The sequence below is a fragment of the Telmatherina bonti genome (assembly GCF_933228915.1).
Source record: "Telmatherina bonti genome assembly, chromosome: 18".
NCBI classification, from domain to species: domain Eukaryota; kingdom Metazoa; phylum Chordata; class Actinopteri; order Atheriniformes; family Telmatherinidae; genus Telmatherina; species Telmatherina bonti.
The window spans coordinates 17,480,206-17,500,976 of NC_136616.1; the positions used below are offsets into that span (position 1 = coordinate 17,480,206).

General features: G+C 41.3%; 2 protein-coding genes across 3 annotated transcripts; both read right to left on the minus strand.

Moving 5' to 3' along the window:
- Positions 1-245: 245 nt before the first annotated feature.
- Positions 246-6,720, minus strand: rbm14b (RNA binding motif protein 14b). Of its 2 annotated transcripts, none has more exons than XM_079257317.1 (4): positions 6,669-6,720; positions 3,850-4,202; positions 2,738-3,764; positions 246-2,601 (listed from the first exon to the last, which is right to left on the minus strand). In XM_079257317.1, exons 2-4 carry the CDS (start codon positions 4,196-4,198, stop codon positions 2,301-2,303), a joined length of 1,677 nt encoding a protein of 558 aa, XP_079113443.1. In that variant the 5' UTR covers positions 4,199-4,202; positions 6,669-6,720; the 3' UTR covers positions 246-2,300. The 2 variants fall into 2 exon arrangements, with proteins under 2 accessions (XP_079113443.1, XP_079113444.1); XM_079257318.1 differs by having other exon boundaries at positions 2,543-2,637.
- Positions 6,721-8,070: 1,350 nt separating this feature from the next.
- Positions 8,071-18,283, minus strand: ccs (copper chaperone for superoxide dismutase). The gene is made up of 8 exons (XM_079258087.1): positions 18,154-18,283; positions 17,859-17,931; positions 15,571-15,708; positions 13,506-13,680; positions 10,991-11,051; positions 10,798-10,875; positions 10,620-10,723; positions 8,071-10,279 (listed from the first exon to the last, which is right to left on the minus strand). The coding sequence occupies exons 1-8, from the start codon at positions 18,175-18,177 to the stop codon at positions 10,120-10,122; spliced, it is 813 nt and encodes a 270-aa protein (XP_079114213.1). The 5' UTR covers positions 18,178-18,283; the 3' UTR covers positions 8,071-10,119.
- Positions 18,284-20,771: the final 2,488 nt, after the last annotated feature.

Consider the following 20,771-nt stretch of genomic DNA (forward strand, 5'->3'; position numbering starts at 1 on the left):
TTGCTTTCTTTTACCACAGCAGTCAGCCAAACATTCTTTATTATGAGGTTTATAGTATACATATTCTCAATAAAAAGCATGCTGATTTGTTTTTGTTTTTTTTTGTTTTTTTTTTAAACGTGTCTTTTGTATTTTCTATATATATATATATATATATATATATATATATATATATATATATATAAAAAAAGGACTAAATTAAAATACTTTTCTAAAAAATACATGGCAAACAAGACAATTCGCAAACCACATCATTTCTACAAAGGATGCAACTGGTATGTGTTTGTATACACGACACAAAGATTACACTGTGAGATGCAAAAGTCACTTAACCACTTAAAAATCACAGGGTGGGAGGAAGGGGGGGGGGGGGGGGGGGGGGGGGGGCAATGAGGCAGAAAGGTGATTTTTCAGAGGGTCCATATGTGTGTGTGCGCATCAGACCGCCATCAAATTATAGTAGCAAAAAAAACCCAAAACATTGTTTTAAGGAATTGTAGAGCTGGATAGATGGGAGATTGCCACCTAGAACTATGTCATGGATGTGAAAAGACAAAAAAAAAAAAAAAAAAAAAACAACTTGGGGGGGGGGGGGGGTTCAGGTTGCTTTAAAACTTTTACTAGATGTGGCAAAACCCACCTATGAGTTCCAACAACTAAATAAAAACAGACAAAAACCGATTTCTGCAGTCAGAACATGAATCATATTTGGGATTGAAAAGGATGAAGAGGATGGCGTTTGGGGCAACTGGAAGACACTGCCCCATCTCTCTTTTTATTGGTGCTATCACTGTCGTTTCTGCTTAGTTACGAACCCGCCAGGCTCCATTTGTGGCTTTTTTTTATTTAAAAAAAAACAAAACAACAAAAAAAAAAAAAAGTAGCACAAGTCTGACAGAAAGCATCACCATCTCAGCTTTCTGGAGACGAAGTTCTAGAGGGCTCTTCCCCACTTAAAATGGTTAAAAAGTAATGTCAAAATCACTTTTAAAAAAATGGGAGATCCCTCCATGTAATGCACTTCACTCAAGGCTTATAGGCACATGATTGACCTTGTCACACATAATCGTGATTTCTTACAAGATACATCAAAGATCCTTTGTAAACAGTTCATTCAGTAGTCACCTAGGATTTACAATTCATCATATTCCAGGCTGAGTAAAATCACATGTAAACTACACAAAAAAACCCTAAACAATAACTCTACTTCTCTTTTTAAAAAAAGGCCTCTGAACATCAAGGAGGACTTCACACAGAATATCTACAAAAGTCATTGAAATGCGGCTCCTCCGTCTCTGAACTGCTGACCCTGTACCTTTCATGAGGAGCGGGAGCTGCTGACTAGGCGAAATGTGCGGAGGAACAGAAATAACACAACAGGATCTACGCTGAAATGTACAGTAAGAGGTAGGCAGCTGTAGGTTAGAGAGCAAAAGAGGTGAAGCAGTGTCTTTCAGTGCTGTGGTTAGAATACAAGTTGGTGGGGGGGGTTCGAAGAGAGGGACTGGGGACAGGTCTGAACATACATTACAGTACGTATACGTGTGCTTTATGGGTTTTCTCTGCAAGGCGCAGTCTTGGCTGCTGCGTTTGTGCGTCGCAAGGTCAAGAGCCAGCACGTCTCACACGTTCACACATACGACATCCACATCACACCCAAGACAAAACGTCGCAGTAACTTTGGCTCTGCTGGGACACAACACAATGCAGCCGGGTACACAATATGTGTTAATCTAACTCCCCTCCATCTGATTACATTACAAATCCAAACTCATTAACATAAGGCAAAAAAGGTTTTAAAAAATTAGCTGCCCTAAATGATCATCTAGGCCCAAGGAGAAGGGCTGATGTAACTCCTTGGAGAATTTTGGCCGTAGAAAAATCAAACTGGGTTGCAGGAACGAAAAGGCATGTACAATAAAACTGACTGGGGCAGTCTAATACTGGCACAAGTGTGAGACTGGCACGTTCAATAAAAGAAGAAAACGAACAAGCACACAGAATGCCCGTAGACAGATGAGAGCCTCGCTTTCAGGCTGCACTGCGTGTATGCAAACCGGACCAAGGTTAGCTGATCGAGTCCCACGTAAAGCAGGTTCATCAACCAAAGAGCTCCCAGTTTGGAACCCCAGTCGCACACTGGGGAGGGCCCAGTTACACAAACATACACATACATACAAACAGCTGCTGGAAGGTGGTCGAGTTTGGGTGGAAAAAACAGGAGATGTCGGGTGGAGGGGGGGGATGGGGTTCAGGGCAAAGAGGGAGAAGGGAGGGGGCGGGCAGACAGTTGAGTGCGACTATCGGAAGGGGGGCTCAGGCGTGTGAAGGGAGAGTTCGGGGCGGCGGAGGATGGCCTCCTTGCGCGTGGGCGGCGGCAACGGCGGCTCATACATCCTGGGTGCAGCCATGGCGGCTGCTACTGCCGCAGCAGCAGGGACCACTGGCCTGAGCGCATCCAACGTGGCGACCGGCTGGGCGGGCATTGCAGAAACTGCTGACACCCCTGGCATGCCAGGGATGGCCGTCACTGCGCTGGGTGGGTAGGCGTACTGGAACTGGGGGTACTGCTGCAGCTGCTGGTAGTACTCTGCGTAGTACCTAAAGCAGGGGAGGGATGGGGGGGGTCAGGTTCAGCTGCGGAGAAGAAGGTATGGGTAGCAGCAAAGGCTTTCATGGTGGAACACAGTAACTATGATAAGAGCGATGAAGTCTCCATTCAACAATCAAAACCTACCTGGCCATGGGGTCCTCTGCAGCCTCCACTGCTTCTTCAGCTGCACGCCCCGCTGGTGTCGGGAGCAAAGGTCTGCGTGGTTTGGCCCTCTGGTAGATAAATGGCTTCATCACAGGGTCTGGTAGTAGCGGTGCCGACCTCCGTAAGGGACTACGGTCCCTCTCACCAGACTTCGCCGCCGCCGCTGCAGCTGCTGTCTGTTGCTCGGCCACAACCTGCTGGCTTTGGGCAAAGTAATGCGCCTGCCTGGCAGCCTCAAAGATGGCTGTGGTGGGGTCCGCTGCTCCCAAGGCGCTTATATGAGCGTAGGCTGGTGTGGCTGCGCCGTAAATTGCGGGTGCTACAGTGTAGGCAGGATTTACTGCAGCTGCTGCTGCAGGCATCTCTATTCCAGGAGCAGCTAGAAAGACGGGGGGGTTGGCCACAGTCGGGGTGTAAACTGGAGTTGAGTATGCGGCAGCGGCCGCTGCAGCAGCCGCTGGAGATGCGGCCACCTGGCCATAGATGTTGGGCGCCATAGAGCTGTATACCTGTGTGGCGCCTGATGTAAGCGCTGCCTGACTGGCCATTGTTCCATAAAGTTGATTGGCAACATTAGCACCGTACACCTGGCTGGCTAGGGCGCCATAAACAGCTGGATTGACTGGGTTCCCATCAGTACGTGAGCCAGTGGTAATCCCTGTCAGAGCTGCGTATGTGGGATCAAAGGTGGAGGTGTTGTAGACAGAGTTGTGCACGCTTTGTTGGACCTGCAGAGGCAAGCCGGCAGCTGCAGCGGCGGCGGCAGCCAGGACCGCTGCCTGACTTTGGTACTGTTCCAGAGAGGGCTTCCCAACGGGGCACTCTCCAGCGTAGTGGCCCTGCTTTCCACAGTTAACACATGGGATTTTCCCCGTAGGTGTCTGCTTGCTGGGCTGGACTTTTGACAGCTCTACTGACAGGGGTCGACCCTTGAAGGAGGTGCCATGGAGGGCCTCAATGGCTTGAAGTGCATCTTCCTTGTTTTCCATGTGAACAAATGCGTAGCCTGCAGAAGAGGAATTCACGTCATGCTTTGTTGGGATTAAGAAGTAACTGAAACCACATTCAAAGCAAACAGGATCTTGGTTTACCTTTGACTTTATCGCATTCGAGAACTTTTCCAAATGTCTGGAACAGCTGCTGAAGATCTTCAGTCGTACACATCCCACTCAGATTACCCACAAACACCTTTGTGGAGTGCAAGGGCCTTCCCCTCGATTCCTCCACCACCAAGTTCCGACCGCGAAACTCTCGCCCATTGAGTTCCCGGATGGCGCGCTCTGCAGCGCCATCCCCCTGCAGGTGCACAAAAGCAAACTGTCGCAGCACGCTGCAGCTAACCACCTGGCCGTAAGGTTCGAAGATGGCCGACAGCTCCTCCTGGGTGGTGTCCAACGCTAGGTTGCCCACAAAGAGCTTCACTGTGTGGCTCTTATCCATGGCGCTACAGAGAAAGGGAGTGAAATGCAAAAAAAAAAAAAAGCTGAATTTGTGAAGTGTTAAGCACTTTGCAACGTTGCCACTCATCCTCACAAAGATATTCTGGTTTTAAGGATAACAAGTGATTAGGCACTTTAGATTGTTTGTCTGTCCCGTATTGCTTACAAACACGTCTTAAGACGCGCCATGGTTCAGGTTTTTGCTTTTGGGGCAATTCACATCTGCGTTTTTTTATTTAAATCCGAGCCCATTTGCTCGGAAAGGCCGCTTTGTTTGGGAAATGTGAATGTGCCAAAGGAATTCTGATTTGAATCAAAGAAGCGGACTCAGTCCACCTACAGACACAGGTCTCTGTCCCTTTCAAGTGGACCAAATACAAGAAGCAGACTACCAAAAAAAAAGTTACCTCCTGCATTTGATGTCGCATTGCATTGTGATTAAATACATAGCGATTGCATTAAGGGTCCTCTGCCTTGTCTGTTGTTCATACCGTGCCCATTGTTGTGGTGTATTTCTGCAGTATACTTGCATAAGACAAAATGAAAACCCAAAACAGTGATAGTTTCGTGCTCAATGTTTAACTAGCAAGTAGAAGAAACAGAGTTTTCTTCTTCATGTGGGTCTTGTCCTGTTTTTTGCTAAATACTATCGCAGCGCCACCTTTGGTGAAAATAGGGATATATTATTCTAATAATTTGGCTCGTTTGACCAAAGTGCAAGTGAATCTCGGTCTGCATGGATACACCTCCCTACAACTGAGCCGAGTCCCCAATTTCAGTCTAGCTGACTATCCTGATGAGAATGCACCGTAGATCCTTTAATGAGACAGGCCAGTGCAGCAGCTGTACATCTTCTGCAACCATGCATTTGTAATGTTCCTTTCATTCTTTCATTTTCTGAACCGCTTATTCCAATTCAGGGTCACGGGGAAGCTGGAGCCTATCCCAGCTGGCTTTGGGCGACAGGCAGGGTACACCCTGGACAGCTCGCCAGTCCATCGCAGGCATTTGTAATGTGCGTTTGAATTATTTCACTGAAAAATGGATGGATGCCTCTAAAAAAAATACAGTTCATATGAGTTTTCTGCATGACTGCTACCATCATAAAAAATGTAAATTACATTACAAACACAATTGCATAACCTCAAAATAGTCTCGCTTTTGTTAACCTCTTTTAACATGAATTCCCATTCTAACTGCATCCTAAAGTGCCACAAATTAAACATGTTAAGCAACAAGTTGAACAGAAAAAGTTAAATATACACCAGGGAGGATGAATGTGCACATAGATCACCGGTCAAATGCTCTCATCCCATACAGGCCACACATTTGCCTACAAGCCGACAAGACAGATTAGATAAACAAAGCAGGACAGATTATGTTTGCTTTCAATATGGCGCCAAGCCGTTCTAAATGAGATCTGAGATTTCACTTAAGAAAATCTCATTTTCACTTGAGAGCAGGCTGCCATCACCCCTACAGCTATGAGTCACACTCATTCACTGGAGACAGGAGAGGCAGAACAGCATTTTGCAGCAGGACTTGAAAGTCTCATGCAAGGGTTGCCTTTAAAACGTGCAAATCCCTCCGCTCTCTAATCACCAGTATGTCTCCAAAGTCACTGGGGTTCCACAGGTTGGTCAACACCTTTTCTCCTCCCAAACAACTTTTATGGTTGGCTGTAAATCAAAAGGGCAAAAAGCAGAACACGACACCACAGGGTGACGTTTCTATTTTTTTTTTTTTTTTTTTAAGTTTAGGCTCCAGTAAAGCTGCCTGCTCCAATTGCTGCTGCCGAGAGAAACACGATCAAAGAAAGGCTCTTTTAATTGAGTACGTGTTGTATATCATGAGTGAACCCTGTTGAGGCAGAAAGAATGGCGGCTGCATTAACACTTGGTTCATTTGAGGCATAACTGAGGAGGAGGGGGTGAAGCTTGTTTTCTAATGACGCAACGCGACGCTGAGTCAACACATTTTCACTGCTGGCGTCACAAAAAAGCTCATGAAAAATGTGAAAAGAAGCGGTTTAAGTTGGTTTTTACACGCCGGAGTGCTTGTTTTCTGGTAGCTATGACTGGAGAGATGGGATGCTTGTTGGTTTTAGCTCCATAACCAAAACAACAACAGCAGCCTCAAGGCGAAAACGTTGCCATATCTACGGCTTTACGCCTGCTTTGCTTAACGAGAATAAATAAATAAATGCTTTATATCTGGCCAGGGGAAAAAGCTAGAGGTTGTGAGGTCGACACAAAGCTATTTTTCGCGCAGGAAAGAATACAGTGTAACACCGAGGGCTGCACCTCGGCAGCAACAACGCGGTCTAACGGCGCGTGGCAAAAAAGAAAAGAAACCACGCGACGAAGACGCGCGAGCTCGAATACGAATCGGATTTATTTACCTCCCTATCGGATCAGGTGACAATAATACCGCAGAAAAGACGATTAAATAAAAAGGATCTACCATCTTACCTAAGCGGTGCTGTGTTTCAAAATGGTAGCGCCTGCTTCCGTTTGAGTGTCGGGCATACTGCTGGAGAGGGGGAGGGCTGCACCCGGAGGATGCTGATTTCTCATGAAAACACACAAGCGCTCACACAATGCACAGACAAAGCACCTCAAAAGCCTGCTGCATTTATTACAGTCGCCTGGGTGATGAAGGATGCTGCGTGGCATCGGGACTGTGCTCCACAGTGACACGCAACAAGTGGGAAAGCTGTGAAATCCACGTTTGCTCGCTTATAGACGACCAAGATATGGAGTTATGGGCTCAAATATGTTCATCAGAGGGAGAGATTGTGGATAAGTGTCCATATGGTCTGAGTGCCAGGGTTGATTTAGATATTAAATGAATAAAAGAACAATAGTTTACTTAGTTTATCCTCAAAATGTTGCAGTAGGCTTCTCTTTCTAAATAAAGTAATAATAATAAAAAACGATTTTTAAGTGAGATCTGAAGGTCATTGGCTCTTGGCAGGAGGGATTTCCTTTAACTTGTGTTCTTCCATTATACTTAAAGAAGCTAGCAAACATGTTGTTAAAGAATATCACTTTTCTGAACAAAGCAAAGCAGGGCCGGATTAAAAGTGTTCAGGCGCATGGGCCCAGAATGTTGCAGGGGCCCCCTTCCCCACCGCAAAATTGTAAAAAGTGGGAATGATACACTGTGAAACTACATTTCTAACATCTCTCAGCCAATGGTACCAGTAGCAATGCACTAAACACTGTGGTGTAACTATCTGGCTGTTATGTACATTCTGTTTCATGTCCAAAATGCTGGTGTTTGCCCTATGTGGGCCTCAAGTGAGCGTGGGCCACTGGGCCTGTGCCCATAATGCCCATTGGATAATCCGGCCTTGAATGTACCAGTATGTACAATACATGACAGCAAATAACGGTCCCTGATTGACTTTCATGTAGGAAGATGTTGGGAAAACTGGTCTGGAACAATGTAGGAAGTTTTCCACAGCACAGGAACTTTGAGTGCCATCATCCTTTTCTGCAATTTGTACATTTTTAATGGTTAAATGAAGCCATTTGGGTGTCTGTGTAGTCATACCAAGTCATTCTGAGGCCCTGATGGTGTTGAGTCAGCAGGTATGTTAGAGGGGATGAAAATTTAATCATTTTAATGAAATGCAAATGTGAGTAAATACAGTGAACCCATAAAGACCCAATCGATGGAAAAATGGTAAGATGATTATTTTAACATGAGGTATTTGTTACTTTAACAAAATGTAGAATAAAAAAGTACCCAAAATTTCTTTTAGGGATATTAACCTTTTATTACAATGTGGTATGTCAACATTTTTATAGTGTAATCTTTCTTTCTGGCATCCATTCAGAGACAGAAGACAAAAGTCAGATTGTGTTGCACAATACTTTGAGCAAAGTTTCCATCATTTGTCTCAAACAGAATCATGTATCCCACGCTGGGTTGCTATAGGTTAATAACTTCAGCTTTAACAATGCAGTAAATCATTTTTATCAGAATTAAACTGTTATGGAAAGAGTCCCATCTTCTAATCTGCAGAATATAAAATACGTTTTCCCCCAACTTTATTGAAAATTCTGTTCATGACGTACAAGACAAGCATAACAGAGACATGCTCAGGCAAACTCAGCGGCATCTTTCCCCTTCCGTCTCCAAGCAGCGGGACAGCAGGTGACTCTGAGGAGACCGCGGATTTAAGTCCAAAGCAGAGATTGGTAGGAGACAAATGTTTTCAATGAATTTATTAATAAGGAATTGAACTTTGTACAAAAATATTCATTACAATCCCCAACTTTTCTGCCACAAATCAGTTTGGTTTAGCTTTTCCAATGTTTCTTTAACTGCTGGGATCATGTGCAGAGAAACCTTTTAACCTGAGAAAAACAATCTGATTGTACAACGTGGTCATATTTTCATGTTGACCAGATTATCCAAATGTGCACACCGCCCCATGTGACTTGATTAACACTTCATTCAGTTTCTGGTCATTTAGTGTGTTTAAATGTCTTTAGGGACTAATTAAGTCTGAAGTTGGTTTGAAGCATTTAAAAAGCTTTTTTTTTTTTTTGCTGAGTCTGACTTTTTTTTTTTTTTTAAATGCTGCAAGTATAATAAATGAGTTAAGGCTCATTTCTGCGCTGCTGAAAGTACATTTTGTGTCAGTCTGGCACCTTTTTGTCATTGTTTTCTGTTGGTTTGACAAACACGACACATTAACAAAGCAGCTAACCCTTCCAGTTGGCCCAGTCATCCATCAATGAACATTTACTCTGCTTAAATGCAAGACTTCATGTGGCATTTTACAATTTTCTGACTTTAAAAAAAAAAATCAAATCATTCAATACTGAAAGGAATAATTCATAACAAGCGAGCATTCGATAAGTTTATCCGGGAATCAACAGAGCGCGACGGATGTGAAACTTGTGAGAAAAATAAAATCAATGCAGAAATAAACACCATCATGGAGCCAGCAATGTACACACCATCATGTCCTTATATTGATGCTTTCATTAAGAAAAATATGCTGAGTCAGCAGGTAGCAGCGTGGCTGTTATATAACATTCATTAAGAGACACAAAACGTCATGAGAAGAGACATGTTACTGACTCTAAAGATGGCTGCTGCAGCAGCCGTAAAGGAACACCACGCTCCATGCTTAAACAGCTGAACACACCACCCCTCATGCCTGCCGTCTCTCCTTTACCCCTCTTTACCCTCTCACTTTAGAAGGAATATAATCTCTCTGCTGCTCACGCCACCTCATGGATTTAATGTTAACGGACGGAGGGCAGAATGGATGGGATTCACGCCACTTCATTAAAACTCTCGAAAAGAACCGTTCAAGCAAACATGAAGGAAAAAAAACGGCTGCCTGTAAAAGATCTGCGCTCCCGACTTCTCATGACTCACGAGGTGGATGAAGACTCAGCTGCTTGTCTGTTGGACATTTTGCATCTTTTGCATTCTTGTGGCGAGAACTGCCTCGAGTCATTACTAAACCTCTCGTCTCAATGAAGCAATGTGAGCTCAATAAATCAGATATTAATCATTTTTTCCACTTTGATTTAAATGAAACATGTTTCAGTCGTATAATTTCAGTCAGCCGACATGAGCAGCGGGACGTCGCGTCATGTTAGCTGTAAATGGGTCTTTGTGATCAGCCTTCACTCTGAACACAAGCTGAAGGGCATCTGTTCCTGCCGGTGACCATGTAGAGCAGATAAGTCAAGTCTGACAGGCACAACCGTTTCCGCAAATCCTGACCTGCTTTAGTCTGTCCAACTGTTCAGAGGACAAACTGTTCGTGCAAAGTCATTTAGATTTTATCAGAAAGACATTTTCTGCGTTAGCTGCGACATCACCGACAGAATATCCACTCAGTTTGTCCTCTGGATCGTCTCTGACCAGACTCCCGCCAGTGTTTGTGTTTCAGAGGTGGGCCGCCGGCGTCTCTGCGCTGGCCTTGCTCCGGCCCTTCCCAGCTGTCGGCCGGTCTCGCTCCTCCCACAGCGTGACCCCGTCGCAGGCACAGATCCGTTTGGGATTTTGGAAAATGCCCGCCGATCGTGCGATGATCCCACATGCCAGCCTGCAGAGAAGGAAAAAAAAAAGACCATAAAATGACTGAGATGTCAGTTTATTTATTGACAAATCCAGTTTTTAGAGTCCTCATTTTTTTCCTGACTGCACCTTCATTCGTTACATTAATCAACATCTGAGAAATTTTGTAAAAGATGAAGCACTTTATAGAATAAATGCCTCAGTCACAATGATCAGAAATACAACTAAATAAGCATTTATTACAAGAATATTAATGTTAATTGCACCGATAACAGCAGGATATCTTAATATCAACATTTAGAAACTTAGAAAATTACACAACTTACTTTCAAATGGAACATATATTCATACATTTCCCACGTACGTACCTCTCACCAGAGTTCCCAGTCTGTTTGGACAGAGGATGACCGCCGCAACCCAGATCATCCTCGCCTGCATCCACCACCAGAGATCGGCCAATCACATCCCACACCTGCAGCATACACACACAGTATACTATTGATCCGTTTCCCGCCTGAGCCAAATACGTCTGTGTGTCTGTGTTACCTTGAGCTGACCGTCCTCTAGTCTAAAAGAAGCTCTGCCATCTGGTCCGGCCACGATATTTCCCAAATCCCCTACGTGCTGCATCAAAACGTAAATGTAATCATGGATTTATTATCCTGAAATCCACTCAGAAAAGTCAACGACTGCATGATGAATCACTGAACGTAGCTGTAAACAAGGAATTTCACTGTACCCTCTCAGAGTCTCCTGGACCCCCGTGTTGCCTCCCGAAAGGGTTGTAATGCTCTCCACAACTGCAGAGATACAAGAAACTGAATTTAATCAAATTTATTGGTTTAAAGGCTATTTTATACAACAATCAGCTGAGTGAGTACAACTGTTGATATTTACAGTTAATAAAGTAGAAAAATGGGAAGTATTACAACCTTGCTGTGAAAAAAACAACAAAAAAAACCCATTTTTGATGCTGAAGAATACCTACAGAGCAACAGTCTGTGAGGTATAAAACAAACAGCGTTGCATTAAAATGAGACATAATTCTGTGACGCAAACTGCAGGAAAAACTTCCTATAAATGCTGCTGGTAAATACAGCTCATCTCTACATCCACCACATCCAGGTGCAAAGAAAACATAAATAAATGGGGCTTATATGCATTTTTATTTAAAAAAAATAAAATAAAATCTCTTAAATCAGAAAATGCTTTTCAATGAATATACCAGCACTGAAGAATAATTCAGTCCAGATATCAACAAGTCTTTCATTGTTTCAGCAGGATCTGGTCTAAATGTGGCCAAGGTTCCCCAAAAGTAGTGAAATCGCCATTTATTTACCATCAGGCTGATTTAACCTGAATGAAATGGTGGCATCTTCTTTAAGACTCTACATGGTCGCATGTTCACAACTCTCCTCCTCTCCGATGTGCAAAGACACATGCAGGTGAGCACACTCTCACCAGCAGACAAGCAGACAGTGTGTGTTGGGAAATGTGTAAATAACAGATGAGTACTCATTTATCATTTATTTAAGTTATGTGGTTTTTTTTACAGATACTCATCAAGTCTCTGCTCTTTCGTTTCAATCGATGAGATGAAATCCCCAAAACTGCCATGTAGTGTTAGGTGTGACGGAGAGACGTACGAGGGCGTTGTGTTGTTGATGTGAGGCGTGAAGGAGAGCACGTGAGGATGACACCCAGACTCTTTAACATGACGGGAGGGAGAGATGGAAGAATTATCCACAAATGTTGTGAAACTGGGGGGTTTGATTAAAATGGATTTAGTACGTATGTCGTATCGGTAACATTAGTGTTTTATCACTGTTTAATCTGAGAAAGTCGATAATGAATCAGGACTTTATCATAAAGACATTTCAGAGACAGGTTAGGAGGAGAAGAGGATCTGGGTGTCATCCGCATAGCCTGGTAACCAGTCCAGTATCCTGCCTCTTGCCTGGCAGCTGCTGGGACAGGCTGCAGCCATCCTGTTACCCCAAACTGGAATAAGTGGGTATGAAAACAGGATGGATGGTAGGGGGGGGAATTGAATATTAAAAAAAAAGAAAAAAAAAAAAAAGAAATCAAATATCGGGATTTTTTGTTTCACAATTTTAAGATTGATTTTTTGTTAAAAAAAAAAAAAAAATTAAATTTTTTTCTAAATAAATAAAAGTAATCCATTATAAAATTCTTGTGATTATTATTGTTTTTATTGATGTTTCTACTTGTTTTCTTGGGCATTACAGCAGAAGAATGATGTGTTGTTTTTTCCTAAATAAAACGAAGGAAAATAACGAGCAAAAAAAGTTTTGTACATTTTTTTTCTTGTTTTTAGTTGACAAAAATCAGCAATATGAAAGAATCGTGAGAATCGCAATTTAAATCGAATCCGCACCCAAAATATCGTATCGTAATCGAAACCATCTCGTCTCAGCCTTAATGGATGGATATAAAAATTAATCTGTGTGAAAGTGTGACTGTTAGAAAGAACATCTGGAACAGCAGGCCTGACTGTAATTAAGGGGGGAAAAAAAACTAAAATCAGACAAGAAAACCACAATCTATGTATCCTTCAAAATGTAACATTGAGACAGCAGACTCTCCATCCTTTGGCCTAAAAAACAATTAAGGACGTTTTTACAAGTCGGTTTTGTCAGTTCCCAAGTCTTTATAACAGTGTTGTTATAAGAAGAGGTGATTCAACACTGTGTTTATTTACTCCAACTATCTCCCAGTTTAGTCGTTTTTTTTTTATTAAAACTGACAACCAACGTGACATTTGAGTGATTCACCAACCAATGTACTCTGTTTTTGTTTACATCGTACACAGCATTCAATTCAATTTTAATTCAACTTTATTTATATAGCTTCAAATCACAGCAATGCCATCTCAAGACGCTTTACAGACAGGAAAAAAAAAACATAATGAAGGCCAATTCATAACAGCCTATATAAGGAAACCAACAGATTGAGTTGAGTCCAACTCAATCTCCCATCCTGAGCAAGCACACTGGCGACAGTGGGAAGGAAAAAACTCCCTTTTAACAGGAAGGAAACCTCCGGCAGAACCCGGCTCAAGGACAGGCAGCCATCTGCCTCTGCTGTGTGGGGGGAAGAGGACAGAAAGACAAGCTTCTTATGAAACATCGGTGTCATCTGTTCAGTCAGGTCCTTTAGTTTCCTACAAAAATATCCCCACATCGGCACAAACGTCTAGCTCAGTAAGACGCCACGAAAAGAAATGATCCAACCTGAGGCAGTCCTGTGTGAGATCCCCCAGCGTGTGCACATGGAGGCCATGGGGTCCAGGCTCCAACCCGTCGATGGTCCCATCGATCAGACACTGCTTCTCAGACAGCTGCAGGAAACGCACCACTCCCTGAATCGACCCCGCTCCAGCCAACATGGCCACGGCTGCGCCAAGGTCTGTTATCACAACACACACACGCACTGAAGGATCGCTCATAGTTCACATCTTTACATTATACATGTACTGAATACACACACAGGAGGTGTTCATATCTATTACAAGTGAAGTCTAAGGAACTTCCCACGTGAGACGCACACGACCGCTTTTCCTTTGTGACTGTTAAGAAAAGATGCGAGTGTTTAACTGCGAGAACAGTCCTGAATGTGTGTGTTCTGCCAGACCAGTCTGAAGCCTTTCCAGCTTAGCTTAGCCCGTCCTGCAGAAACTATGCTGTACGCTGCACATCTAAGCCGTGCCTGCAGAGACAACCCCACTTTGTTCTATAAACATTTTCCAATCATTTTCTTGTGCTCGTGTCTTTAAAACACACTCATTCAGTGGCACCAACATATGTCCCGTCAGACCTTTATGTAGAGCTCAGCCTGCATGTCTGACACCAGGACACATTCTGTTACCATGGGCAACCATGACTTGTGTTTAAACAGATTAAGCTGCATGTAAAATCAAACTATAAAGCATTTTTGATTAGCAGAAGGTTCAATATAAGCTGATTTAGTAACATGTTGGTTTGTGTCACAGCAAACCGTTTTCTCCTTGTCTGCATATCGGCGGATGATAAGAGTCCTTTTATAAATATGCTTTCACCTATTTTTTTTTACAGCTTTGAGTTAACTGATAGATGAATTTGCTAACAGTGTGTGCATGCACCTGCATGTGAATAGGGCTGGACGACATGACCTCAAATCAATATCACGATTAATTGAACATATTAACTCGATAGCAATTAATTAGCATTTATTTCAGTATCGTTTTTATCTTTGCCAACTGAAATTTTATGGAAAATATGTGGCTAATAGGACAGATATTCATTTTAAAACATGTGAAAGGAAACACAAACACTTAATTCAGTATATAAATGTATCTTAATGAATAGCTTTTGACATATTAAGAGAATTTTCCATTGAAATAAACTATTTCAGTAATTGACGTGCACAAGATTGGTTATCGGTTCTGAATGTCAGTTTAGAAAAGTGTTCAATTAATTGCCCAGCCCTGTCTGAGTGTGTCGGGGGTGCGAGTGTGTGTTTGGACACCAATGTTTCCCAGGGCTTCATGCAAATTTAGAGAAGACAAGTTAACTTTGGGATTGGGTCTAGGGTGAGCTGTGCACAGGGCAAATCTACATACCTCTGGGTACATATTGGTTGGGGGAATGTAAACAGTGTGACTACTTGAGTTTGGATTGTAAATATGTGTAGAATCTGCCAAATTGTTAATGTAAATCTTTCTTTGTACACGGCGGTCTTGGAGAACTCTCAGTAATCTTATGTTCCAGTTAAAAATGCCTACGTAGTTCATTTGAATCCTTGTGATTGGTTGGTGTTGGGTGTTTATGGTGTTTAATAGTGGCGTTATATTAAAAATGTGCATCACATCGAGTCACTTTGCCTCTTTAGTGACTTTCTCCATGGTTCATTAATATGGTGAAAGCATATTTTACAATCTATATTGTGTAGTAAAGTATCCCAAATAAACTATTGCAAACTTAAGAGGCTACTAAATAACCTAGATTTTTATTTAATCTAGGTTATTTTATGAAAACATGTGTACAACAAACTATTTAAAAGAGGAAGCAGAATTTCTTGAATGGAGATGAAAGCAGTTACCTGTCACCTAAATGTCACCTAAATAAATAGTGTACAGTTGAAAATGTATGATAAATGTTTTGAAAAAGATTAATCTCTGACAAGATGGTTATTTTTAGTCAAGATAGGACATAATAACGAAAGCAGATTCAGCAGAGATGTTTGAATCTTTGTTTTTGCATTCCAGAAAGCTGCACTTTATCATCTTTGGCTTCTTGAAATTCTCCTGTCGCTCCTCACCTTGCTCTGACCCCCCGATGCCTTTCAGGACAGCTCTGCATCCAGTGCTCTCTATAAGAACCTGCACCTCCGCGCTGGTCAAAGCAGACTCCACCAGCACCTCCTCCTTACCGACATCTGTACTGACTGATGTAATTCCTGCAAACGCATAAACACAACCATCACGCACAAACAGACTGAGGAATTACATAGATATTACAAGATATTTGAGATAAAAACATCAAACAAACACAAAAGTTCGGAAATGCTACCTCTGCTATAATGTGGCCAAAATTTTTTTCTTTTAACTTCCACATGTGATTCTATTACAGATGTTTTAATTACAGTGAATTAAGATGAATCCAAAATACAGTAAAACAATGTATATACAAGCCTGCAAGGAGTTTACTACATTCACTCATTTGTCTGTTAATTTGTTCTGTATTGATCTGTCCTACATTTATTACAGTGTGCAAATACAAGTGATGTATTATATTTACTTTGACAGTTTATCAATCTATAATATGCTTTCATTCTGTGTGTGTTTTTTTTTTTTTTTTTTTTTTAATCTTTAAAGCACTGTGTGCCTTTAGTTTTGAATGGAGCTTGGGGCTTAATAGCTTTGATATATCCTTATTCACTTAGCGAGCCTCATGTTACTCTTTGACAAGTAACATACCGGTATGTCATATTATATGTTGTATATGTACAACATATTATATTGTAATATATAAATGTAATATATGTTATATCCAAATATTACACATGTAATATACAATTATGTAATATACAATTACATACTATTACATGTAATACATGTCATAAACAAATGAGGGATTTGTATTATATATATATATATATATATATATATATATATATATATATATGCGTGTATGTGTAAAATCTTAATTATTTAATGACTGCAAAATCTACTAATATCAATAAAAAAAATGACTGCACTTAAAGATCACATGTGTTTAAATAATGACATTGGGTCTAATTTAATGTCATAACAGTTTGTTGCTGGTGATGAAATAAATGTGGTTTTTAGTGGTGACTGCTGATTGCAAGAATAGATCAAATTAAAAGGATCCTGGAGTTTAGATGAAATGAAAAAGGATTGTGAAATTGAGGTAGGTCTCCATGGTAACTCATGTCATAACACATCCCACGTTCGTGCAACTGTATCATGGATGAGTTAAGCCTAGCTGACCAGATATCCCAGCTTAATCCCTAATCTTGGGTTTTGTACAGGAGGCTTCTGGCCAAAAAGGAAGCACAGAATGAACTGTTATAAACCAATACCAAACACAACGAGGAAGGAAGATGTAGAAGTCAATATGCATACGATACAGCATGGGATGGAGGATGTAAAAGTGTTTAGAGGCAGTCACACTAAACTGTGAATGAGTGAACTTCTCCTAACAATGGGGAGCAGGGCTTTCAGCCGCTCTGCTCCCCAGCTCTAAAACTCTCTCCCCCCTGACCTCCGCAACACCGATTCACTCACAGGCTTCAAATCCAGACTCAAAACTCATCTGTTTAGACAAGTCTACTCACTTCATCCATAACTGCACTGTCTTTTAATGTCTGTTTTAATACTTGTTGTTTTCAGCTTGTTTTAATGCAGTTTCATCATGTGTGATGTAAGGTGACCTTTAGTGTCTAGAACAGTGTTTTTCAACCACTGTGCCGTGGCACACTAATGTGGTGAGAAGATCATCAGGTGTGACATGAGAAATCATCCAATTGCACCTAATTGGTTTGAAAAGTAAAGGTAAAAATAAAAAAAATTCCCTTTTCTTGTGCTTATCTGATGGCTATGCAAGACTCTTTGATAAGATGGACTTTAAATTATTAATATCGGTTTCTTTTTTCTTTTCTTTTTTTTTTTTTTTTTAAAACAATTTGGTTTGTGCTGTGCCTTGTGACTTTTTTCTGTGGAAAAAGGGCACCTTGGCTCAAAAAAGGTTGAAAAACACTGGTCTAGAAAGGCACCCAACAAATAAAATGTGTTATTATTATTAATAACAATAACTAATTAGTTTTGAGTTGAGAACAAAGGCATGCGGCACTATTCCTTCTTTAATTCGTTTCTGCAAACAAATCTTAAATCCAAAACTTGTTGCCTTGCACATAATTTGTAAAGAAAGTTTCAGCTAAACAATGTAATGTAAACAAATGCACAGTGGAAAGCTGACAAACACTGGGATTTCTATACAAAACCAGCAGAGGGCAAATCTAGCCACAATATGTCGTTATTTTATGGGTTAACATAGTATTGTCTTAAGGTTTTTCCTTCCTCTCACCTGGTTTACCCTCCAGAGCAGCTCTGACTTTCTCTGCACAGCTCTCACAGGTCATCTGCACCGCAAACTCCAGCTGCGGAGGAGACAGTTCACGTCAAACACCTGCTAGCGGTGGATAAACATGCTGTATACCGTGACTGTGGCTTCTCATAAAGCTCAGCTATCAGTAACTGCGCAGCATGTCACACCAAAGTGGAGAAGTTCAGCTAAAAATGAGTATGGTGCTATTTTTATTTACAACTGTTGCGACTCGACAAAATGCAGCTGTAAAATGTGACGAAAGTTGCTGACAAACCTTTGTCGGCCTGTCAAACTCCATGTTGTTGACGCGGGTGACCGCCTCGGTGATAAAAACTGAATTAAACAGAAAACCTCCCAGTTTTCTGGAAACGGAAGCGAACCTGCTGTACGTGTTTACCGCCGCCATGTTTGTGAGGTCACTGTGACGCTGGGCACGTTGTCGCCCCCAAGTGTCATTTCTGTGTTACTGCAACTTTACTCTACTTCTTTTTCAAAAGATCTATCTATCTATCTATCTATCTATCTATCTATCTATCTATCTATCTATCTATCTAGCTAGCTACAGTTATGCTCATATGTATCCATACCCTTTCATTAAAGAAAAGGCTGAATTTACAATAGTCACTCAAATAACTGGAGACTTAAAAAAGGAACAATAACTAAAAATTTACAAAAAATATAATTTAGTAATATGAGACACTGTTTTTTCATCTAACTAAGTTGAAAAAAAACAAAAAAACAAACAAACAAATTGGTCCTGGACAAATTAGAGCACCTATCTGTTGAACAGTGTTGTCGAGGCCTTTCTTACAATCAACATGCAGGCAGCTTCATCTGTTGAAAATAATCATTCTAAACAGCAATAATATAATAGTACTATTGTTTTATTTAATATCTTATTTACGTATTTGGTATTTTTGATTAATATAATTTAATTTTTTTCATGATCACTGTTTTAATTAACATGTAACTACATTCTCCACATTGTACGCAACATCTTATTTATTTATGTTGTATTTTATGCTGTGTTACCTCAGTTTCCTGAAGAAATAAAATCTTGAGCACATGCTCTGCATGTGTATAAACATGAAATTGTGAAATTGACTGTCATGCAAGGCAGCGCCAGCTAAAATCCTGACTGGAGCAGTAAACAGGTGAAGGCAGGCACTGCATATGAGTCATCTTGGTCAGCAGGTCAGACGTGTTACAGCAAACAGACTTGTTTCAGTCGTCTAGAATCATGTTACACCACCTCAAATCTTACTTAATTCAGCCCACGCTTGATCCTGATGTAAGATGGATGTTTTTTAAGTGTCTTTTCTTCCTGTGTGTTCCAAGAGGCTTTCAGCCTATGTTGGCCTCCTAACATGTGACTTCAACATACAATACACATCAATAATCCAAATAACACCCTTGCTAAAGAACATCTTGCATCATTTACTGTAATAATTGCTAGCTATTGCTGCATGTTGTGAAAAAAATGATTAGCAGAGTCTGAATGAGTTGGAAACAGATTAACAGGATTTATTAGAAGAAGACAAGTAAATAAACAACCGACTAAAAGAAGAACAAAGTAGTTTTACGGTTGCAAATGGAGAAGCCGCTCAGAAGTCCTTGTCTGACAGAGTTTTAAGGGGTTCCAACTAAAAATCCTTTTAAAGCAGAGTCTTTGGGAAGGCTGACTCCAGGAAGGTGATGAAAGTGATGCCATCCTTGGAATAACTTGAGATATAGTTCTCTATCATCTGTTACACTTCATCATTGTCCATCCCCTGCCCAGGTCCCTTTCTGGGGTCAGGTCACAGCAAATGAGGAATGTCGTGTTGTAAATTCAGATAGCACAACCAGGCTGTTGGCGAGCAGAGTAAAGATGTTAAAAAGAGCGATTGCAGGAAGAGCTGATTGTAATAGAGAAATTTTACACCACAATGTAACTTTTCTCTCTCACACTCGAGGTCACAGACTACATTTCATCATTAATAGTACTGGAAACCTTGAATTTCCCCTCGGGGATAAATAAAGTATCTTTGGTTTGATTTGATTTGATCAAGTTTTATCTTGTCACACATGCAGTTTTTTTTTTTTGACACATTCAATCCAGCTTTATTTGTATAGTGCCAGTTCACAGCGCCGTCATCTCAGGTCACTTTGCATTCAGTCAATACAAACCGATCTACTGTCATCCAATCCGTGTTCATACAAGTCTGTTTATGATAAATAACAGCCTGGTAAAGGAAAACCAGCACTTTCCATCCAAACTTGGCTTGTGTTCAGTCCCCCATCCTGAACATGCACTTGTCACACAGGAAAGGAACTAACACTCCCTTTAAACAGAAAGAAAAAATCTCAGTCTGAAGCGGTTTCAGGAGAGACAGCCATATGCCCTAACCGGTTGAGGTGGAAACGACAGGAAAGAGAGGCCAACAGACAATGCGACTTTTAACCACAAAGACCTGGAGAGACAAGAGGAGAAATACCTGAATGATTCCAAAAATAGTCGGAGTTTATCCGTTGAAGATAAGAAGCAAAGATATAAAAAAAGGAGGTGCTCAAGTGCATCATGGGAAGCCCTCAGCAGTCTAAGCCTATGGAGCGCGACAAATTCAAATCAAATCAAATCAAACTTTATTTGTATCGCACTTTTTCTACAAAAGCATGTCAAAGTGCTTAACGACATAAAAAACAGTTTCACACTTAAAAAAAACACACACACACACACACACACAACCCAACCCTTCCCCTGACCATTAATGCCAACATAAAACTACTATCTTCAGGATTCTATCTCTGTACCTGTGTCTCGTTTTGTTCCTGTGTATCTCTGGGAAGGCTAGACCACCCCTAATGATGAGATTTAACAAAAAGGAAGGTCTTAAGCCTGATCTTAAAGGA